General features: G+C 34.6%; 3 protein-coding genes across 3 annotated transcripts; 2 read left to right on the top strand and 1 right to left on the bottom strand.

The window, feature by feature from the left end:
- Positions 1-6,730: 6,730 nt before the first annotated feature.
- On the bottom strand, positions 6,731-15,341 carry LOC101900498 (leukocyte receptor cluster member 8 homolog). The gene is made up of 5 exons (XM_020037042.2): positions 13,754-15,341; positions 11,928-12,621; positions 11,659-11,860; positions 11,392-11,599; positions 6,731-11,326 (listed from the first exon to the last, which is right to left on the bottom strand). Exons 1-5 carry the CDS (start codon positions 15,091-15,093, stop codon positions 11,170-11,172), a joined length of 2,601 nt encoding a protein of 866 aa, XP_019892601.2. The 5' UTR covers positions 15,094-15,341; the 3' UTR covers positions 6,731-11,169.
- A 1,340-nt stretch (positions 15,342-16,681) lies between these two features.
- On the top strand, positions 16,682-17,722 carry LOC101900327 (probable elongation factor 1-delta). Its single transcript, XM_005184396.4, has one exon. It carries the CDS (start codon positions 16,781-16,783, stop codon positions 17,585-17,587), a length of 807 nt encoding a protein of 268 aa, XP_005184453.1. The 5' UTR covers positions 16,682-16,780; the 3' UTR covers positions 17,588-17,722.
- A 726-nt stretch (positions 17,723-18,448) lies between these two features.
- On the top strand, positions 18,449-20,035 carry LOC101901023 (aurora kinase B). Its single transcript, XM_005184400.4, has 3 exons — positions 18,449-18,735; positions 18,797-19,282; positions 19,348-20,035. Exons 1-3 carry the CDS (start codon positions 18,602-18,604, stop codon positions 19,700-19,702), a joined length of 975 nt encoding a protein of 324 aa, XP_005184457.1. The 5' UTR covers positions 18,449-18,601; the 3' UTR covers positions 19,703-20,035.
- The last annotated feature ends 819 nt before the right edge of the window (positions 20,036-20,854 follow it).

Genomic DNA, 20,854 nt, shown 5'->3' with positions numbered 1-20,854 from the left:
GGTTCAATGGGACCAAAAAATTAAAAATTTCCTGGTTTTTAAGTCGCTGTAATTGTTTTTATGGGAAATTGTTTTGAATGCCTATCAGCTCGACAGAGCCGGGTGAACATAAAGCAAATGCCCTGGTCAAAAACCAAAGGTAACATTTGAGCCGAACTGTATTGCATTATTTCAAAAAAATCGACAAAAATTGGTTTGGATCTTAAGAGTTTTTCCCATATATTGTAGTGTTGCAGGGTATCAGTTCTATAATCATGATTTTTAAGAATACTGGCATATAATTTAATCTAAACGATGTGTTGTAGATTTTTTTACACACTCAGCCCTATGCCTAGAGAGGGTATAAACGGTTTTAGACCCTTGGTCCCTTTGGACCAAATCCGTTTCAGGACATTTGGAGTCGATCCAGCGATGTCCGTCTCACAAATTTTCAAAGAAAAATATTTTACTGCACAGAAAGAGAAAGGATAATTCGAGTTTCCTCCATCTTTGCAAATCCTAACATTTGCATCAGTACTAGGTCAGGACAATAAAAATGGATAATATCGGTCCATTCCATCAAATACCTCCCCCCACAAAGGGGGAATATGTATAACTCTTAAAAATGTGATGTAAAATCCGATTGTCTTCAAATTACACACGTCACAATATTTTTATTATCCGAAGGTTTGTTGTGAAAATAAAATATATCAGGCCACTCCTTCTGGTACCTCCCCCACAAAGGCTCTACATTTTGAATAGACATGAACGCGAAATTCGAAATCCGATTCTATTCAGACTTGGTACATAATGGTACCTAATCTGCAGAGATTAGGCAATTCCTTCTGGTACCTCCCTCAAAAAGGATCAACGTTTTGAATAACCAAAACGATTATAAAATCCGAAATTAACATACGATTCCATTCAGACTTGGTACATCTCAATATGTCCATCAACACAAGATCTGTTATAAAGATGGTAGAGATCGAACCATTTCTTCTGGTGCCTCCCCCACATAGGGTTCAAGATTTTGAAAAACCAAACGTTTACAGAAAGCGAAACAAACATCACACTCTTTTCAAATTTCACACATAGAAAAAAAAAATTACGCTTACATATGATCTGTTGTGAATACGATGGCGAACCTCTTCTTGTCCCACACCCACAAAGGGACACAATTTTCAATAGTTTTATCTGTTATAACTTGCGAAACAAGGTAGCGATGCTTTACAACCTGATATATCTAAATATTTCTCTCAACCAGAAACCTGAGATGAATTTGGAATTTATGATTTCGCAAAAAATTGGATGTTAATGTTCGATTTTCTTGTAATTTTGCCCACGACAATATTTTTATCTGTATTAGATGTAGTATGAAAATGGAAAACGTTGGTCGACTATATCTGGCAACTCAAGCACATTTCAACATTCTCTAAAATTTATCATATATTTCATATAAAGTGAAGGAAGTCGAAAACGGGCCATATCGCAATATTTATATCATATGTATTCAGGTCCGACACGAAATGGTCAATATTGACCCATTCCTTCGTAACCTACTCCAAAGAGGGTTGGCAATTTGAATAATCATAACAGAAGTCAAAATATGTTTAAATTATCGACATCTGTCGGCAAACCTGACTGATATTTTCTAATTTATTAATTTTATTTTTTGTAATCACTTCAGAACAATAAACCTTTAAATCTGGCTGAGCTTTAAAAATATTTGAAACTTAATAATATATAATCCATTTAAAAAAAAAATCAAAAATATACCCTTGGTATTTGTTGTTCATTTAAAAAAGACTACGTTTGTATTACTGCTGAAGTTTTACAAAACTTAAAAAAAATCCCTTGAGAATTATTTTTTAAAACACCTTATAAATATTCCTTTGAGAATATTCCATTGATGTATTTAAAATTTATACGGTTTTTACACCTGGACTTCCGAGTCAAATATGCGGACAACCGTCAAGAAAAAATACTTTTCCGGAATTGGTATAAACATATCTAACTCTGGAAAATTAAAAAAGAAGAGTTCTTCTAACCTCAATTTGTTTCCTGCTTCCATAAAATGGATCTCCTGGTTTATGGTATTTTGGATCAAAATTGGAAAATATTTCAGACATTTTTGGGTCCTCTCTTGGTTAATTAATCTCTCGTAAAAATACTCAATGTTGTTCAACTGTACCTCCTGATTTTCTGTATTTTGAATGTTGTGAACCCAACTTTAATTGTAATTAATTGCAATTTTGTGTACTTTAACTTCTCTCAAAAATATTAAATGTATATATGTCCCTTTTAAATTTGCAGAATTTTAAGGGTAACCGATTTGACCAGTATTCAAAATGTCACATGGAGAAGGGTATACAAAAATTTTTCCCATCCGAACTTAGTACTACTTGCAATTGTTTTAATTTTATTTAAGGTTTGTAGTTGTTTTCTATTATTTCGAGAAAGAACAGTTTTGAATATCACACATTTGTACACCACACACTTATTCTAAACACTGCAGCAAACCTTGTTTAAATTTCACTTTTTTATTGATTCTCTTTTTATGTCTTACTTCTTATTAAACAATTTTTTAATGGTTTGGCCCAAAATAATATACAACATATTGAGTTTTTTTTTTAATTGACGGTTGATAAGATTTATTTTTTTACTATATTTTTATTATTATTGTTTTTTTTTTTTTCTTAATTCCCTATAAAAGAGCTCATTTGCGATTGTATTTTTCTTTTGAATTCACTGTCGTATTGTCATACAGAAACATGCCCTTAGTTCTCGAAACATTATTGGAATCCAATTTCACGCAAATATTTTTTAACTCCAATAGTTCGAAAATTATACTCTACAATGGATTCTTGTATTTTCGAATTATATATATATATATATTTTTTTTAATTAAATCATTTTAAAAAAATTAAATTTCTTACTAAATAATGCATTACTTTTAAATTATTTTTATTTCTATTTAAATGTCTTTTATAATTTTGATTTTTTTTTTTTTTGAAAATTTTCAAGTTCCTTCCTAATGGTGGCGGGTATTAACAGTTCGTCCCGGCCAAACTTAGCTGCTTTTTTACTTGTAAACTTTGAGCATGTTTTCAAAGAATATTCTTTAAAAATTAAATTGTGTAAAAATTTAAAATTATTATTATTAGGCTATAGTTGTGCGGAGAGGAGCATATGATATCCCACAAACCCATTTAAGACTAAGGAACTTATTTCTGTTTAAATTTTATTTTTTTTTTTCATATTTAAAAAAAATCAAAATCTTTCAACAAATCACTACAAAAAAATAATTTACTTTTTCGGTGTAGTCGTGATATAGTTTTAAGGACTATTTTAAAATCATCCTCCAATCACTTTTGAGTTATTTGTTCTAATTTGAATTTTTATTCTTTTTTCGAAAGAATTCTTATTCTTTTCAGTAGTCCGCACTTAATTTCTGTTCCAATTAGAATCTTATAATAAAATTCTGTTTTAAAATCTTCCAAAAGAATGTGGTGTCAGTAATTTTCTATTCTGGACTTTATACAAATCTTCCTAAATCCCTAAATGTTTTCTAAATCCCTAGAAAGACATATTGTTTTATTCACACGAAATAGATTAGATTTTTTCCAAATTCTTAGAAATGATTCGCACATAATGTGTCAAACAATCTATTTTGAAAATTCAAATATCTCCATTAATCTCAAAAAAATATGTATCACTATCTGAAAGAGTGAAATCGAAGCCAAATATATTTTCCTTGTCCCAATTAATTATTCTTTATTTTTTTATTTAATATAAAAGAATTTAATACACAATTGTCACATGCGATAAGACAATATTTTTTTATTACTGTAATCTATTTTAGTTACCATTTTTTTTAAATAAAAAAAAATATATATTTTTTTTGTTTATAATTCTGTTTTAATTTTACTTAAAGTTATTGTTTTTAACATAATTTATTTGTAACTTAAAAACAAATGTAAGCCAACCTTTTTATTTGATGTTAAAATCACCTTTAGCTATTCAAAAACTAATTTCTTTTTTTTCAAATAATTGATGATTTTTGTTAACATTGAAATTATTTTTTAATTCCGTATATTATTCTTATTTACTTTTTATTAATATTTTTTTATTTTCATTCATTTATTTTTTTAAATTAAATTTGTTTTCAATTTTTATGTCAAGAATTTCCTTTAAATTTGTTTCCTTTAAATTAAATATTTTTTTTCATTTAATTCATTAATTAAGTTTCTTATTTCAAAATCACTTTCTATTTATCTAAAACACCCGACGAGCGATGGTTTTATTCCCGCACAAGGAGATCCGTAACGTGTGAATGTCGCGCAGCAACTGTTGTGTTGCCACAAATGCAGCATCCTTAAATACCCGAAAAGTTCTTCCGATTGCTGCTGCTACTCTTGCGATGTGCTGAGCTGTGTTGTGTTGCGTTGTTAGTTAGTTAGTTTGGTTTTGGTAGCAACATAATGCTCCTTCAACCATTCTCCCTCCCACACCCTTACACACAGCCAGTCATGTCCTTGCCATCCATCCATTCGATGTGAATTCATTCATTCATTTGTTCGTTCCATCGTTCGCCCAACATAGCCGACAGCCAACCAGGCGGCTGGGCTACTATTCCATTCATACAGGTGCGTGCGTAAACAGAGGCAGAGGCGCCCAACGTCGTTATGAAAAAAAATAAAATTCCCAAAACAATGTCTGTGTGGATAATGTAGATGGGTCCTTAGAGTTATGGCATACGCACAAAATATCCCAAAAAATACTGTTGAAACATACATGTTCTGGCGAGAAAGCTCTTTTGTCACTTTGATGGGGTTTCGAACTTGGCTGTGTTGGATCTAAAAGCTTTAATGCCCAATTTTGGTGTTAAAAAGCTTTTGTTGCATAATTTGTATATAACGAACATTTGACATCCTAAGCTTTTTCGGAACCAACAAAGAGATGGCGCTGGATGCCATAAAGACCTCTGAAAGTGTGATGAGATTCTGTAAATGGTCTTCTAAATACAAGGCGTTCAACGCAAAAACGGCCTACACCCACAAAAAAGGTTTAAAGGAAAACAACCCCCATCTACAATTCCGCCTCTAAAATTTCCTTTTAAAATATTCTTAAATATCCCCGATTTTTGACTACGAGATTCTATTTAAAATATATTTTTAACAATTAAAAAAAATATATCAGTTGGTTTTGTTGACAGATGTATACCTTTAGCCAATGTTTGATTATTTAAATTTACTTTGACTTCTGTTATGATTATTAAAATTGTTGATACTCTATGGTTCCGAAGGAATGGACAAATATTGACAATATGCGGAGGTACCAGATATAGTCGATCAAAGTATTCTATTTTCATGTTGCGTCTTATACAGATAAAAATATTAGTATGGGCAAAATTACAATCCAAATTGGGCTGATGTAACCGTAAAATATTGAAGGTATAAACAAATCTAAATCGATCTCGATAAAATTTGGCAGAGGTATCTTCGAGCAGTATCTGATGTCCGGTATCAAATATCATTGTTATGTTGTTTAAAACCAAATCGGATGAAACATATGTATGTGGGAGGTATAGCAATATCTGAACCGATTGTCACCAAATTTAAAGTACTTGCTTCTTAACTGAATTCGGTTAGTTGTGCCAAAATTCAGGTCATTTGGACTGATATTGGCCATTTGCTGCATAATTAACCCGAAATCGGTTGAAGATGTATGTGGAAGCTAAAACTAAAAATTATAAAGAATTCACCAGACTCTTTAAAAAAATATTCTTAAAAATCTACCATCTAGCTCCGAGATTCCCTTGAGAAAAAATAATTAAAAATCCATGATCCGAAATTGCCATAAAAAATCTCCAAGCTTCCTTTACAAAATATTCTTAGAGATCCAAAAGTATATGGACTTTTAAAAATATCCGATTTTGGGCCATTGGGCAAATTTAAAAAAAATGTTTTATAAATGTTGTTAATTCACAATTCTGGCTACGAGATTCCGTCAAAAATTTATGATATGGTTCCGAAATTCACGATATGGTTCCGACATTTCATAAAGATATTCTCAAAAATCCACGACTATAGCTTCGAGATTCCGTAAAAAATATTCTAAAAATTCCGAGGTTCTCAAGAAATACTCTTAAAAATGCATGATTATGGATTAGAAATTCACGAGATTATATGAAAAAAATATATACATCCTCAAAAATTTACGATCAAGCTCCGTGATTCCCTCGTAAAAATTATTAAAAATCCATGATCCGAAATTTCGATAAAAAAAATATCCGAGCTTCCCTTACAAAATATTCTTAAGGTGGAAATACATTAAGCACTTATTTATCTGGCTTAGGTTATCGGCTAGCTTCTTCGGAATTGAACAAAGAAGCCTAGGGCCAAAATCGAACTAAGTCAACCTAAAACTCCTTTGTTCCCCTACGAAGAATCCAGCCGATGACTTAAGTAAGCCAGCCAAATAAGCGCTTTATGTATTCCCACCATTAAAAATTCACAATTATTTATCCGAGGGCATAGATATTTTTAAAAATCTCCAATTCTGCTTCTGTGATTCCCTTAGCAAATTTTCTTTAAAACCCACCATTATGGCTTCGAGTTTCCTTAAAAACTCCTACCTATAAAGATCTTCCATCTATAAAACGCATTTAAGACTCTTGCACCATTCCAATACTCCCTCCCTCCTGGAGATCCACATTGTTTTGCAGAAAGAGAAAATAACTCCACATGTGTAATTTTTAAAATTCTTTATTGAGTTTTCTCTTTTGTTGTGCAAGTGTTTTTGTCCACATATATATCATCATGGAGGACGGCAACACTTAAACGTGGCTCCATCTATAATGATTGAAGAACGAGCATGTGTTATATATGGCGCGTTTATCATTTTGTTATTCAAATGGTTTTAGTGAGTTTTTTTTTTTTGTAACTCCTTTTCATCTTCTTTTCTCTTCTCTTTTTTTTTGAAATTCACTTAATTATTAAACATTAGTAAATAATTAACAATAATTATAATAATAATCAATAATAATAATAAGAAAAATAATATACAGATTATATACTACCTAAGTGATGAACTTACAAGCTAAATATTAAAAATGAATAGATATTTAATAATAAATTTATGCTATGAATGAGAAAATTTGTTTTTTTTTTTTCAGTAAAAATAAATTAATTGTACATAAATCCATTATTATCATGACACCAAAGAAAAACAGATAAAAAGAGAATTATTATTTAACATTTAGATAATGATTGTTTTTTTTACAAGTATGATTAGAAGTTTTCTTTTAATTTTTTGGGCGAAGGAGGAGATTGATGTATCCCCCAGCACTCAATAACCATAGACAGAAGAAAATAATATAACAGTTTTAAATACAGTTTTTACATGCTTACGGCTGGCTGGCTGATTTGGACGTTGTTGTTCATGTTTGCTGCTGATGTTTGTGGATGGATGATGGCTGTTGTGTCCCATACTGGATATTGCTTGAGGGATAATCTATGGATATTTTAAAGCAGCCTTGGTCCATGGCAAATGATTCTGTTGCCACAAAAACCATTGATGCGCGTTTTTTTCCGCCTTAGTACTTGACATTCCTCTGTCCGCAACATTGTTGATTCTCGATTTATTGTCTCAGAGAAAAAAACAAAATGATTAGTTTCTTGATCTCCACATAGCTGTAAACATTATTGTGTGTGTGTTCTTTTTGTTTAAAAATAATATGTGTGTGTTTTTTTTAACAATATTTTACAAAAATTACAAAAAATTTTGTATTGTTTTTTTTTTTTTTTCTTAACAAAAAAATTTGTTTTTTTTTTTTTTTTTAAAGAAAAAATATTGGACACACATTTGAAATAAATAGAAATAAATTAAAAACAATAAGTTAGAATATATAGCAGAAACCTAAAAAAGGAGGACTGTTGGGTAAGTGTTACATGGAAAGGGAAGGAGGTGGGTGGAGGAAATCTATAAGAAAATTATTTTTCACTGCTTCTATCTAAATTATGATCTCTGATGATGCGTTTTTGGAAATAAATGTTTTAAATGGGGAAATATTGTTTGAACGACGACGTTTATGGGTGGGCTTTTTCATGGGGCGTGGTGGACAATTTGTTGTTCATATAACTTTTTTAGCTTATACTGTCCATGTATTTTTTGTTTATGAATTATTTTTATGGCACACTTTTTTAAACAGTTCATTTTTTTTTCCTTTTTTTTTTTTTTTTTTTTTTGATTTTTGCCTTATTAAGGCGATGATCATATCTTTATTCTTTTTTTTTTGTAATGCACTGCTTTGGTGTCGGAGTGTTATCAAGTCCTTGGTGTTGGAAAAGTATTCATTTTTTCATAACCATTACAAGTTTTAGAAAACTGAGGGAATCCAATACATGCAGTTGGCTTCAATAATCTTGCCGGTATTCCATTGAAATTTACGGTACTTAAGCTTCATTCTCTTTCGAAAAATAAAAGTAGCACCATGTTTACAAGAACTGTTCAACTATATAGGGACTCCTTTTGAACGGAGACAAAACAGCGACATTTGCAAAAGTATCTGCTTCAAGGATCAATGTTTCGAAACTTTATCCATAAATTGTTTTCATTTCAACTTTTTTTTATTTTGCAGGACTTGTGCAGCTCAATATGCTTTTGGAAAATGTAAGAAAACAAAATATCGAAGTGGGTGACAATTTCTGCCTAGATTTAAAACAGTTCCATATTTTACAGCGCCAAATCCATCATTATCGCAGAAAGCAAACATCAGAGATTTTCAACTCTTCTCGATGACAGTGAAGTTTGATCTTGCATTATAAAGAGACTGATCCTTTGACATTTTAATCGAACATCCCGATGGTGAAATTCATCAAAATTGTTCCTTCGCAATAACGTCGCTTGCATTTCAAGTATGCAATTGTAAATCCTTCTCTTTTCATCCTGCATTGTAAAAAGACTGATCCTTTAACCTTTTAATAGATCATGTCGGCGATAAAGTTCATCACACTTGTTCCCTCGCAATAATGTGGCTTTAATTTCAAGTATGCGAATGCAAATCCTTTTCTTTTTATCCTGCATTGTAAGAAGACTGATCTTTTGACATTTTAATAAGAACATGCCGGCGGTATAATTCATCAACCTGTTCTCTCGTAAAAAAGAGGTTTTCATTATTTGTATGCAAATCGAAATGCTTTTCTTTTCCATCCAGGTATATCATGTTCTGAAATCATCTTTTGATTTGAATTTGAACTTGATCCATTATCCTAAGATTCAATTCTCAATTCAATGGATTCGATGCTTTATATTTGCATGTATGCAAATCCAATTTTCTGAACGAAAGGCTAAGATTCAACGCTGAATTTATCTGTTCCGATCCCATGAAGTCTGAAACCGGCAATATGAATAGTCCATTGATTGTAGATGTTAAATTTACACAGGAAATCTGAGAAGTGATCTGTTTTGCATCTTAGATACATTTTTATTTTTATTTCATTCCCTTAATTTTTTCAACTCATTTGTGTTCCGACTATCCTCCTGTTGTTATTTGCCATGCATATATTTTTGAACAGACGTACGTTGTATTTCTGCTTGACAATCGAATCGTTTTCCAAAGCAGCTTTTGTTTCATCTAAACCATATGAGGTTTCCTTTTCCAGTGTACTCGGTATTCTACACTTCTGCACATTGCTTTTGCACTAAATTTTTGGATTCCAGACACAGCTGCAAAAATCTTTCCACGTGCTTGTCAGATCTGACATTATAACTGGAGAAGAGCAATTTATTAAATTTTCAGCTCCGTTTAAGTTTATTTGAACATCTTCCGCGATGCGAGATGGATAAGGAAATGTACGAAAATAAATCCACTGCTGGCTCTGAGAACTTTGTTGAGTGTAGTTCTTTTGTAGATCCGGATGGTTCAAGTTGTTCAACGAACCAGGTAGTTCTATACGAGATAGTGCAATAAATGTATGATTTTAATAAATTGCTTTGAGCACTACTTCTTTTTATCTCCATTTTCAGCGTATCAGTTATTATCGCAATTTCAACATAGTGCTTATTACGGAGAAGGATATTCTGATCTTGATTGATCTCTCCTTAATGATTGAAAATGTTATTTCCGTTGATGTGTTGAAGAAATTTAAATTAGACTTGTGAAATTTTGCTTCAGGTTAACAGATCGACGCATTGGTTCCATCGGGAATTTATCCATACATCCAATTATTTGGTCGGCAACTGCATATTTCCATGAAGAACTCTGGTATATATTTGCATTTGTTTTTGTTAATACGAACGCGTAAATTATTTGAAAACATATTTGCGTATGGCACCGTGACAATTTAAAAAGACGAAATTTTAACTGTCCAACTCTTAATCAAGCATTACTACAAAATTGTAGAAGATTTCACTGCGTATATTGAATATGGATTGGTGTAGAATTCCTTCTCAAATACCAATTTCGAATGTCTTTTAAGAGAATATTTTTTTAGCAAGATACAAGAATGTGTCTTCTTCACACATTTCAGAACAAAAAGTTCCATTGTTCAAATTTTCCCTAATTCAACACAGAGTTATAAGAAACTATTCGGCATTTTTTAATCACTTTAGAAACATAGTGGTGTGTTTCAAATCGTCTTTCTGAGTTGATTGGAAATTTTGGGGGAGGGACAACGAAGAAATTAAACACACATTGTCCATTTCATTTCATTTTTTGTGTCGAGGAAGCCCACCGGGTTCGTAAGAGAAAATATGTTTTTGTTGTGCATCATTTTTACGTGTTAAAGGATTGGTTTGTTTGTTGTCTTGCAAAGAATTCAAATTGTCGGCGGTTTGATTTGATTGGTTTCAGGTTTTGGTAACGAAGAGAGCGCAGCGCATGGTTGTAAATTGTTGTGTCCTGTACAAAAATTGTTGTTGTTTGTCGTTTTTTTTTTTCTGCTGTATACAAAAGAATAAAAGTATGACCGTCCTCAATGTCTACCGAAAACCACCAAACACCTTTTTAAAGAGAGTTCGATTGGTCATTCGTTAGATCACAAAAACAGTCAACTTTTTACTCTGTCTGTGTTTTGTTGTTGAGTTTTGGCTTGTTTTCTTTTTCTAAATAACACGTCCATCTATAACAAATAATGGCACCATTACTGCGCCCTTATTTGTTTGATGTTCTTGGGGGGTTTATCGAATTCATATTGCTATGGCAGAAGCATTTTTACAGTCAATTTGTGCACCATCTGCACCTACAAAAGGCAAATTGAAACCACTAAGCCATTCCTTGCATTTATCACGTGATTCAAATGCCAATAGATCTGTAATGTAGTCAACTGTGATGTTGGGTCGATAACTGTAATTAAAAAAAAATGGATCATTGGTAAATTATTGAATTCAAAATTATTACACAAAACTTACGCCTTGATAATAGTCCTCAGAGCAGCCTTGCGCTCTCTTTCCAAAAACCAATCAATCAAGTGTCCGGCCATAAGTGGTGCCGTTTTATATAAACGGAACAATTTGCAGTAATTTCCCATAGCCCAGGCGGAACGGAATTCCAAGGCATGAGCTATAGCAGGATTCTCTCGTTGTGCTTGTGTGATCGAGCGTAATACAGTTGTGGTATCTGAAATACAAAGAGGAATTAATTTCAATTTATTTTTCCAAAATTAAAGATAAACTTACCTAAGGTATTCTTGGTAAATATAAAGTAGAGTATACGATATGCTGTAAATTCCAAGGTATTGGTACTGGCTCCTACTTCTGTGTACAACATTTTCAATTGTGTCTGGCATTGGTTGAACTCTTCATGATCACCCTTTTCCATGGCAATACGGGCATGTGTTTCATACACTTCAACGGTGAACTTGTCGCGTATACCTTGAACCTACAAAAAGTAAAATAAAAAAATTTATGACAATTTCTTTTCAGGGTAACTGAATGTGTTTACTTACCGTTAGATCCTGTCTAATAGACTTCAGCTGATCACAAGCATAGAAATAATCCTGATTTGCACGCCACTTTTGTTTTACATTTTCCAACGAATGCACCAATACTTCCAATGGTCGCACCTCACAGGGCAACGGAGCCTTAGTTAGACGCAAAAATGATTTTTCCAAATCATGACAAGTACCCACAATATGTAAATCCATCAAATCCAAACCATTTTCACCGCCCTCGCTATCGTCGATGTACGAACGAGAATGATTGAATTTTTTCGAATTTCTGTTGTGGCCCTTGGAGGACGACGATGTTGCATTGCTGCTGCCACCACCAAATGGTGAACTGGCAACTGCAACAACCTGTTTTGAGTTACTGGCTTGCGAGAAACGGGCAGCCCGTTGCTGCAGACGTGCCGAATCATCATCTATGGCGCCACCAATTGACGATGACGAATAGAATGGAATTTTAGATTTACCCGAAGACGAACTGCCGCCACCTCCATTGCTAGCGGAATCGGCGGACTTCTTGTTTCTCTTCTGTTGTTTCTTACTATTCGAATAGGATGAATTGGAAGAGGATAATGGTATAAAATCAGAAGAGGAACTAGACGAAGATGATGAACGGCGTATTTTACGTGGACGAGATGGTGACGTAGAGGACGAACGCGAACGCGATGAACGTTTGTGACGATATTTCGAGGGAGAACTGTGGCAAAAAAAAACATATATGGAGTTAGGGTTAGTTAGTTATCATAAAAATATTGGGATTTTCGAAAACAAAAGTTTAAAAAAATGTGTTGTATTTGTCTTGGGGGTATTGTAATTTTGATTGGCCCAAAATTTATAATGGTTTCCGACAGAGGAAACTGCGTATGGATCTTCCTCCTCCTATCTCGCCGAGCTGAGTGCATCTAGCTATGTATGTCAGTCCGTCTGTCTGTCCATGTTAATTTGTAATCACGCTAAAGGTCGTAATTGTGACCCAATCCTCACGAAATTGAAAATGGAGGTGAGGTTAGGGTAAGAATAATCGCACAATATTTACGGGTTAAAATGGACCAAAAAATTTTTCTGATTTTGCACACAATTATGAACCAATCGACGAGGAAATTTGCACGGAGTTAGAGTTCAGGGCTGGGCAGAAGATAACCAATTTGGATAGTAATAGGATAATATTTAGCGGGTAAAGTAACCCATAGCTTTATGTAAAAAGGTCACTTTTCACGTAAAAATATGACAATAAAAAATGAATATTTTTTTAAAAAGCTGAGGGTAGGGCTCTATGACATCACGGTAAGACGTGGTCGGCTTCGCAAGACCATAGCCTTTGCTTACTTATTTTTCTTGTTTCCTTTGACGTTCTTTGAGGCGGCATCTGTCTTCCAAAATAAGTAGATAGAACTAGATTTGAGATGATTCCGCTCAATTTAAAAAGGGATATTCCTAGAAAAAATGGCCTGCCAAAAACGACTCAAACGTTACTCTAACTGCCAACCTCCTAATACCGAGTTTTTAGAAACAAATACGGCAAAGTTTTGATTCTTCATTTCCCTTCTTAAATATACATAGTTTTTGGTCCTTGCAATAGTTGCAATCTGTCTCCCGGGATAAGTATAGATAGAACCAAATATGAATTCCTTTTCATTTTAAAATAGATTAGTTCTTGAATAAAAACAAGCTCTGAAAAATGTTTCCTCAATCGGAGATATTTCGATTCAACCACTATTCTCTATAACTTGGTCCCCAAAAAATTGAGCTTCCGATATATGATCTCCATATGTGAAATGTCTTTTAAACAAATGTAAAATAATAAAAAAGAAATAAATAAATTCACTTACCGCGACCGACTGCGGGAATTCTTCAATTTGCCATTGCTGCTACCAAATGAGTTGCGTTGGCCCAAACGGGCATTTAGATTACGCGACAGACCAGCAGCTGCATTGACACCACCACCTTGTTTATTCTTCAAATGATCCATGGGTATACCCGTTCCCGGCGACGCTTGATGATTCTTTTGGAAGGGATTACGTTGATTGTGATTTTGCATCTGCTGATGATGTTGTTGCTGCTGCTGCTGTTGTTGTTGTTGCATTGGCTTTTGCAATTTAATATTGATATTGTTACGTTCACTATACACGCTGGGTATGGGTTCATTATCCCAATCACGGGTCCACAGTTCATTACGATTGGCGGCGGCAATAATTTTACCCTTTAGACAGATGTCAATTTGATCCTTATCCAAGTCCGTATTACATTTGGCATAACAACGGGCCACATAATTATTCAAAGATTCGGGCCAAGCATCATTGGGATTGTGGAATGCATTGGGTTTCTTGAATGTGCTGTTGGTGCTGGAGGCAACAGCCATTGCGGCATTTGCCTGCTGAGCTATGGTGGCAGCATTGTCCACTTTTGGCTGATGCATGTTGCCATTGGCAATTGGTGGTGGTGGCTTACTCAAATCGACATTGGAAATAATTGGTGGTGGTGGTGGCACAGACATGTTCATGAAGGAACTATCTGCATCCGTTTGCATGGGCTGTTGGCCACCAATACCATTCATTTCTTCATAAAATGCCTGTTGTTGCTGCATTAATTGTTGCTGTTGCTGCTGCTGTTGTTGTTGCATTTGATTTTGCTTATTCTTATTACGCTTACGTTTCTTCTTACCACCACCATTATTCATGTTGCTGTTATTGGCATTATTTCCTTCATTGAAATTGGCGTTGCCATTTTGTTGCTGTTGTTGCAAGGGATTGGGGGCATTTGCCAAACGATTTTGTTGATTAAGATTAAATTTAATGCCTCCAAAATTCTTTTGCTGCTGATTACCCATTTTACCCGCTCCACCCATTTGTGGCGGTGGTGGTGGTCCCGATGGCAATGGTGGCATATCTTGGCCACCATTTGGCAAAACTGCATTGCTAAAACCTGGAGGTGCATTTGATGGGGGTCCATTTGCCCCTTGATTTTGTTGCTGCTGTTGTTGCTGCATATTATAGCGCATATAATATTGATAATAGCGTTGATAGGCACTGGCATCGCCATAGCTTTGATACCAGGCATTATAATTGGCCCATTGCTGGTGCTGCTGTTGACTGGCAGAATTGCCACTAGCATTTTGTTGTTGCATTTCTTGAAGTTGAGGAATTAAAGGAGCAGCCATGGCATCCGACATTATTCGTAATCAATTGATCAATTATTCAACAATGCGTTGTATGGAAAAATATTTTCTTTTTTTTTTTTTTGGCTAGGAATCTCTCAAACACACCCAAGGGGTTAAACGAAGACAGAGGGGACCACTTTTAGTTCTTTCTGCTGACAATCGCTCCGCCGATAAACACACAACGGCAATACCCAAGATATCCCCTTTTCTCTGCTAAAAACTTACCTTTAATCAGATTTTATTTCAAATATGGTTTATCTGCAACAGAAAATGACAAGAAAAATCACGATTACAAAATCATTTTACAGCATTGTTGTAGCTGGCTTTTCATTCCTCTACTGTCCGCCATTTTGTTTTTCTAGAATGCCCCCTCCACCTTTTTTTCACAAATACTTGCCTTTTTCTCCTTTGATTTCTATCCGTTATAGACTAGATGTCACTTATATTTTTGTTAATTGCTTTGTTTTATTGTTTATGTGTAACTTGATAATAAATTTACTTGGTTTTTTGCATTGTTTAAAAATTTTCTTTGTATTTTATTTTTCATGAAACGCACACGCACGTACTTTTCTGCTTGAAGACAAATGACGAAATGAGTCGACTCTTCAAGGGATACGTAAGTCGACCTTCGTCTCCGCGCTGTGCGCATCGTTTCATTTTCATTTGTACCAAATTAATTTAGTACCTGATCAGTGTTGCGTTTGGATTAAATCGCAGGTAAAGTTCACACGGGAAAACATTAAGTCATTTGTGTCTTTTAAATCCTATGGGAAAAATTGTTTACTTTCTTGATTGTATATATGATTAAGATAAAGCTAGACTACCTGTACAATTTAACATCTGTCGAAATGTGTAAATATGCAATATTAGGTAAAAATAACAACTAGTCAAAATAGGGCAAAGACAAGTTTAATGCCTTTAATGGCCTTCTAATCACACAATAACAATTATTTTATGACCACAGAACTATACAATCACGAATAAGATTTAAAGAGACTCTATTTACTGCATCCAAATCGAAATCATAGAGTCGTTCCGTTAACGTTTCAAATAGCGAATACCACAAAAGGTGTTAACTTAACATGAAACTCCTTTGTCCTTTTATTTATTGTCTCATTATATAGCTGCATATTTACAGCTTATTTTTTGCTCTGTCCCAAAGCCTGCAAGAATCGACTATAATTTATTTTTCATGAAACTCCTTTACAGCTTATTTTTGCCTGCAAGAATCTACTATAATTTTTATTTCATTGTAAGTCAGTATCATAAAGGACAAATCACTCAGCAATTCCTTTGCCAGATATGGTGCTAAGCTTATATATATTTACTTATAAAAACTGCAAGAATCTGCTAGTTTTGAAATTTTTTTCAATATCATAAAGTGAAATTTGGTTATCGTAGACCATGTGGTAGTAGTCTTATCAACGACGCTTTTCATGAAAAAAGCACAACGTGTCCTTTCTGCTTTGACCCTTATGTTAATAATTCATGTCTAAATTATCTTGTCGCGTGTAAACGACCGTTAATACTGAAAAGTTGCAGGAGTCGCTAAACAATAATCGGAAAAGACGATAAATCGATAATACACAAATCGACTTAGGTATCCCTGATTAGATAGTGGAGCACGTTGGTAGCAGATTTTTGCTTGCGTGTGTTTGATTGGACAAAGAGATACGACGACGACGACATTTTGCAAATAATGGCCTCCTGTTTGAGTCAAGAAAAATTCTGGGATAAAACCCGTTTTGCCAACGCTGAACGTCAGTACTACGAACTGTTGAACAAGGGATCATGCACATCCAATGTAAGTCCACAAACCAATATCTTGGTTTCGGAAATCGCCAAAGCCAGGGAACAAATTAAAATATCTTTGGAAAAGATGGGTGGCATTTCCGATGCTGGTTCGTGTCAAATTCAATCGGACATTTTGAATCGTTTGGCTCAAGTCGAAGAAGAGAATGCTAAGTTGAAGAGTTTGGTTGCCAGCTTGAATGACTTGTGCTTGGACTCACAGAAACGCATTAAGGCTTTGGAGGCATCATTATGCAACAAGTCGTCCGGCGCTGCACCAAGCAAGCCGGCTGCCGCCGCTGTCGAGGAATCCAAAAAATCCGACGACGACGATGGTGTTGATCTCTTTGCTTCCGACAGCGAAGAAGAGTCGGAAGAGGCAGCTCGCATCCGTGAAGAACGTCTTGCAGCCTACGCCAAAAAGAAGGAGAAGAAACCTGCCCTTATTGCCAAATCCAGCTTGGTACTTGATGTTAAGCCCTGGGACGATGAAACCGATCTCGGTCAAATGGAAACCGAAATTAGAAAGATCACCACCGACGGTTTGTTGTGGGGAGCTTCTAAATTGGTACCCGTTGCTTTTGGCATCAAGAAATTGAGTATTAGCTGCGTTGTCGAGGACGAGAAAGTGTCCATTGACTGGCTTACCGAGGAAATCGAAAAACTCGAAGACTTTGTTCAGAGCGTCGATATTGCTGCTTTCAACAAAATCTAAGCTCAACAACAATAATTTAATTCAAACAATTTTTTCTATATATTTTTTTCGGTTTTTGATATTTAAGAGTTGAACACGCAATATGCGAAACGAAAGTTAATAAAATTACGATAATTCGAATTTTTACATTTAAAAGTTGGGTTTTTGGTTCTATCTAATCTTATCTGTGTTACGGTATCACTCAGATTGTCTTTGCTTCTGTTAAGAGTATTCTTGGGCTTAAATAATTTTTTTAGAGATCGTCTAATTTTTGGACAAACGACATTTAAAATAATTAACAAAAATAAAGGAAAAGTATGATTTTAGTTGTTTCAAGAGTGAGACGTCTTAGAAACTCAGACCAGTAACAGGCAATGTTGTTTCCATTTATATTAAAGTTATTTACACCGGTTTTAAAAGAATGCAAGATTTGGCATCATGTATCAATTGTCAATTATTACATGATATAAGTTGAATAACTCTTTTGACTCTGAGGAGAGTAAGACAGGGGTCAGAAAGATAACGAATACTTTAGGTGTGTTCATGTATTAAAAATCTTGGAAAAATTTTCAAATTTATAGTTTGTGCGGGCTTTGGAATAGAGCAAGCATGCTCGAATTTTCCCCCATTCCTCTGTTCCAGAATCTTCAAGAATGTAAACATGTTAACATTATTACGGATTTTTCCTTTATTATATCGAAAGAGATAGCAAAACTAGCGGATTCTTGCAGGATTTGGAGCCGAACACCTATTTTTTATTATAGACAATCCACACTCCCATTCCTGTCATTTTGTCTGATAATATCGATGGAAAAACCATCAACGATACTCCCTTCAAACAAAATTATCGATATTTTTATCGATTGTTTGCCAACTCTAAACAGTTGAGACTAGCGTCGTTTTTGAAAGGAGGAACGTTCGTTTGGCGGCATTTGTTGATCTAAAGTTATTTAACATACCTCTACAAAATAGTATTTATTTGAAAATTAATTAATTGTTATATTTAAAAAAAAAATACTTCAATCATAAAAAAACATGCACAAATCAGCAAAAAAGCCACCAAATCGCCATGATTTGCCAAAGCTAATGGAAAAGGTTCCAGACGAACACAAGGACTATGTGAAAGACCTGTGTCTCAGAATGTTGCAGCATCCAGCATATGGCACAGCGTGAGTTTAAAATATTTCAGACACCTTATATTGGTAATGGTTATAATTGTACTTATTTCAGATACGAATGGTCGACGCGTGATTTTGAAATGGGTGCACCTCTGGGTAGAGGCAAATTTGGACGTGTATATCTGGCCCGGGAGCGCCACACACATTTCATGGTGGCCATGAAGGTGCTGTTCAAGGCAGAATTACAAAAAGGTAATGTTCAACGCCAGGTCCTGAGGGAGATAGAAATTCAATCACGTCTCAAACATCCGCATATCCTACGTTTGCTTACCTGGTTTCATGATGATAGCCGTATTTATTTGGCTTTGGAGCTGGCATCACAGGGCGAATTATTTAAAATACTACGACGTTCGCCAAATTGTCGTTTCGACGAACCCCGTGCCGCCAAATATACATATCAAGTAGCAGATGCCTTGCACTATTGTCATTTGAATAATGTTATACATCGTGATTTGAAACCGGAAAATATACTATTGACCGCAGCCGATGATGTGAAGTTGGCTGATTTTGGTTGGTCAGCACATACCATTTCAAATAAGTAAGTTTTCTTTCTTAAAGTGACCGGCAAAAAAATGTTAAAGAATTTTTTTTTTTGTGTTGCAGACGTAAAACCCTTTGCGGTACATTGGATTATTTACCCCCCGAAATGGTTGAGGGCCATACCTATGACGATTCCGTTGATCAGTGGTGTTTGGGAATTCTATGCTATGAATTCTTGACCGGTGGCCCACCATTCGAATCAAATGAAAACGAGGTGACCTATGATAAAATTCGCCGTTTGGCCATACATTATCCACCTTACTTATCGGTCGGAGCTAAAGATGTAATATCAAATTTGTTACGTAAAACTGGTAGCTCCCGTCTAACCTTGGTAGATGTAATGCAACATCCGTGGGTGAAAAAATGCATGGAAAAGCGGAATAAAGAATTGTTGGAGTTGGAAAAGCAACATGCATAATTGAGCAATCTGATTGCTTTTCTGATTTAATAACATATTTGGTCTGTTCCAGAACTTCAAGAATGTACAAGTTTTTACAACGATAACTGATTTTCCATTTATGAAATCGAAAAAAAAATTGCAAAAATAGTACATTCTTTCAGGTTCTGGAACAGAGCAATATTTTTTATAGTTGTTTAATTAGTTTAATTTGATGTTTTCTTGTTCACATTTACTTAATCTTTTTGTAAGCCTCCAAGTCAATTATCTAGTGAAACAAATACCCGTCTCATAACTTTAATAAGTGTGTCTGTTTTTACAATTGAAAAAAAATATATTATTGATAAACTAGTATATTTTCCTTCAGAGGTTATTATAGTGACTTTACGTGGATATTCACGGGTCAGTGTTTACTCATTTATATCAGAGTGAAAGACGAAATGTCTGAATATCCAATTGTACCCTACTAACAATGAAGAACAATGGCATTATATTATTACCCATTATCCATATTTTACGGGTTTACCCACTCCGCCAGGTTATATAAAAACTTCGCAGTTTTTCATACCCCCAGCCTTAAGGCTAGAGAGAGAGGGTATATATCATTTGATACGGCCAAAACGTTCCTCATCGAAATAACGGCTTTAGACGTTTGGTTTTTTTTGGATCAAATCCGTTTCAGGATATTTGGAGTCGATCTAGCGATCGCCCGTCTGTCTGGCTGGTGCGCATGATTACTCTCGAAGTTATCCGATTTGATCCAAACTTGGTACATCGTAATATTATTGTCAAACTTGGATCGAGTTCGGAGATGGGCAATATCGGTTCACTCCTTCTGGTACCTCCCCCACAAAATGTCTACATTTTCAATGCCAAATTTGGTTTTCTCTGATGAGAAAACATTTGTTGTCCAGCAGTTTGTAAACAAACAAAATGATCGTGTTTACTTGCCAAAGAGGTCAGCTGAAAATGTACACATTCGGTTGGCCACCAGAACTCAAGCGCCGGCCATGGTGATGGTGTGCGTCACCATAACAGCCAATGGTCGCTCTCCGCAAGTATTAATCGACCGTGGCATCAGAATAAATGCCGAATATTATCTCGAAAATATTCTAGGGGGGTATTAAAGCCTTGAGCACGCAAAAATTTTGGCCGTAGACTTTGGACATTCCA

Source organism: Musca domestica, unplaced genomic scaffold, assembly GCF_030504385.1.
Source record: "Musca domestica strain aabys unplaced genomic scaffold, Musca_domestica.polishedcontigs.V.1.1 34, whole genome shotgun sequence".
NCBI lineage: Eukaryota > Metazoa > Arthropoda > Insecta > Diptera > Muscidae > Musca > Musca domestica.
The sequence above is the reverse complement of the archived record's forward strand: the minus strand, read 5'-3'. Positions and strand labels throughout refer to the sequence as shown.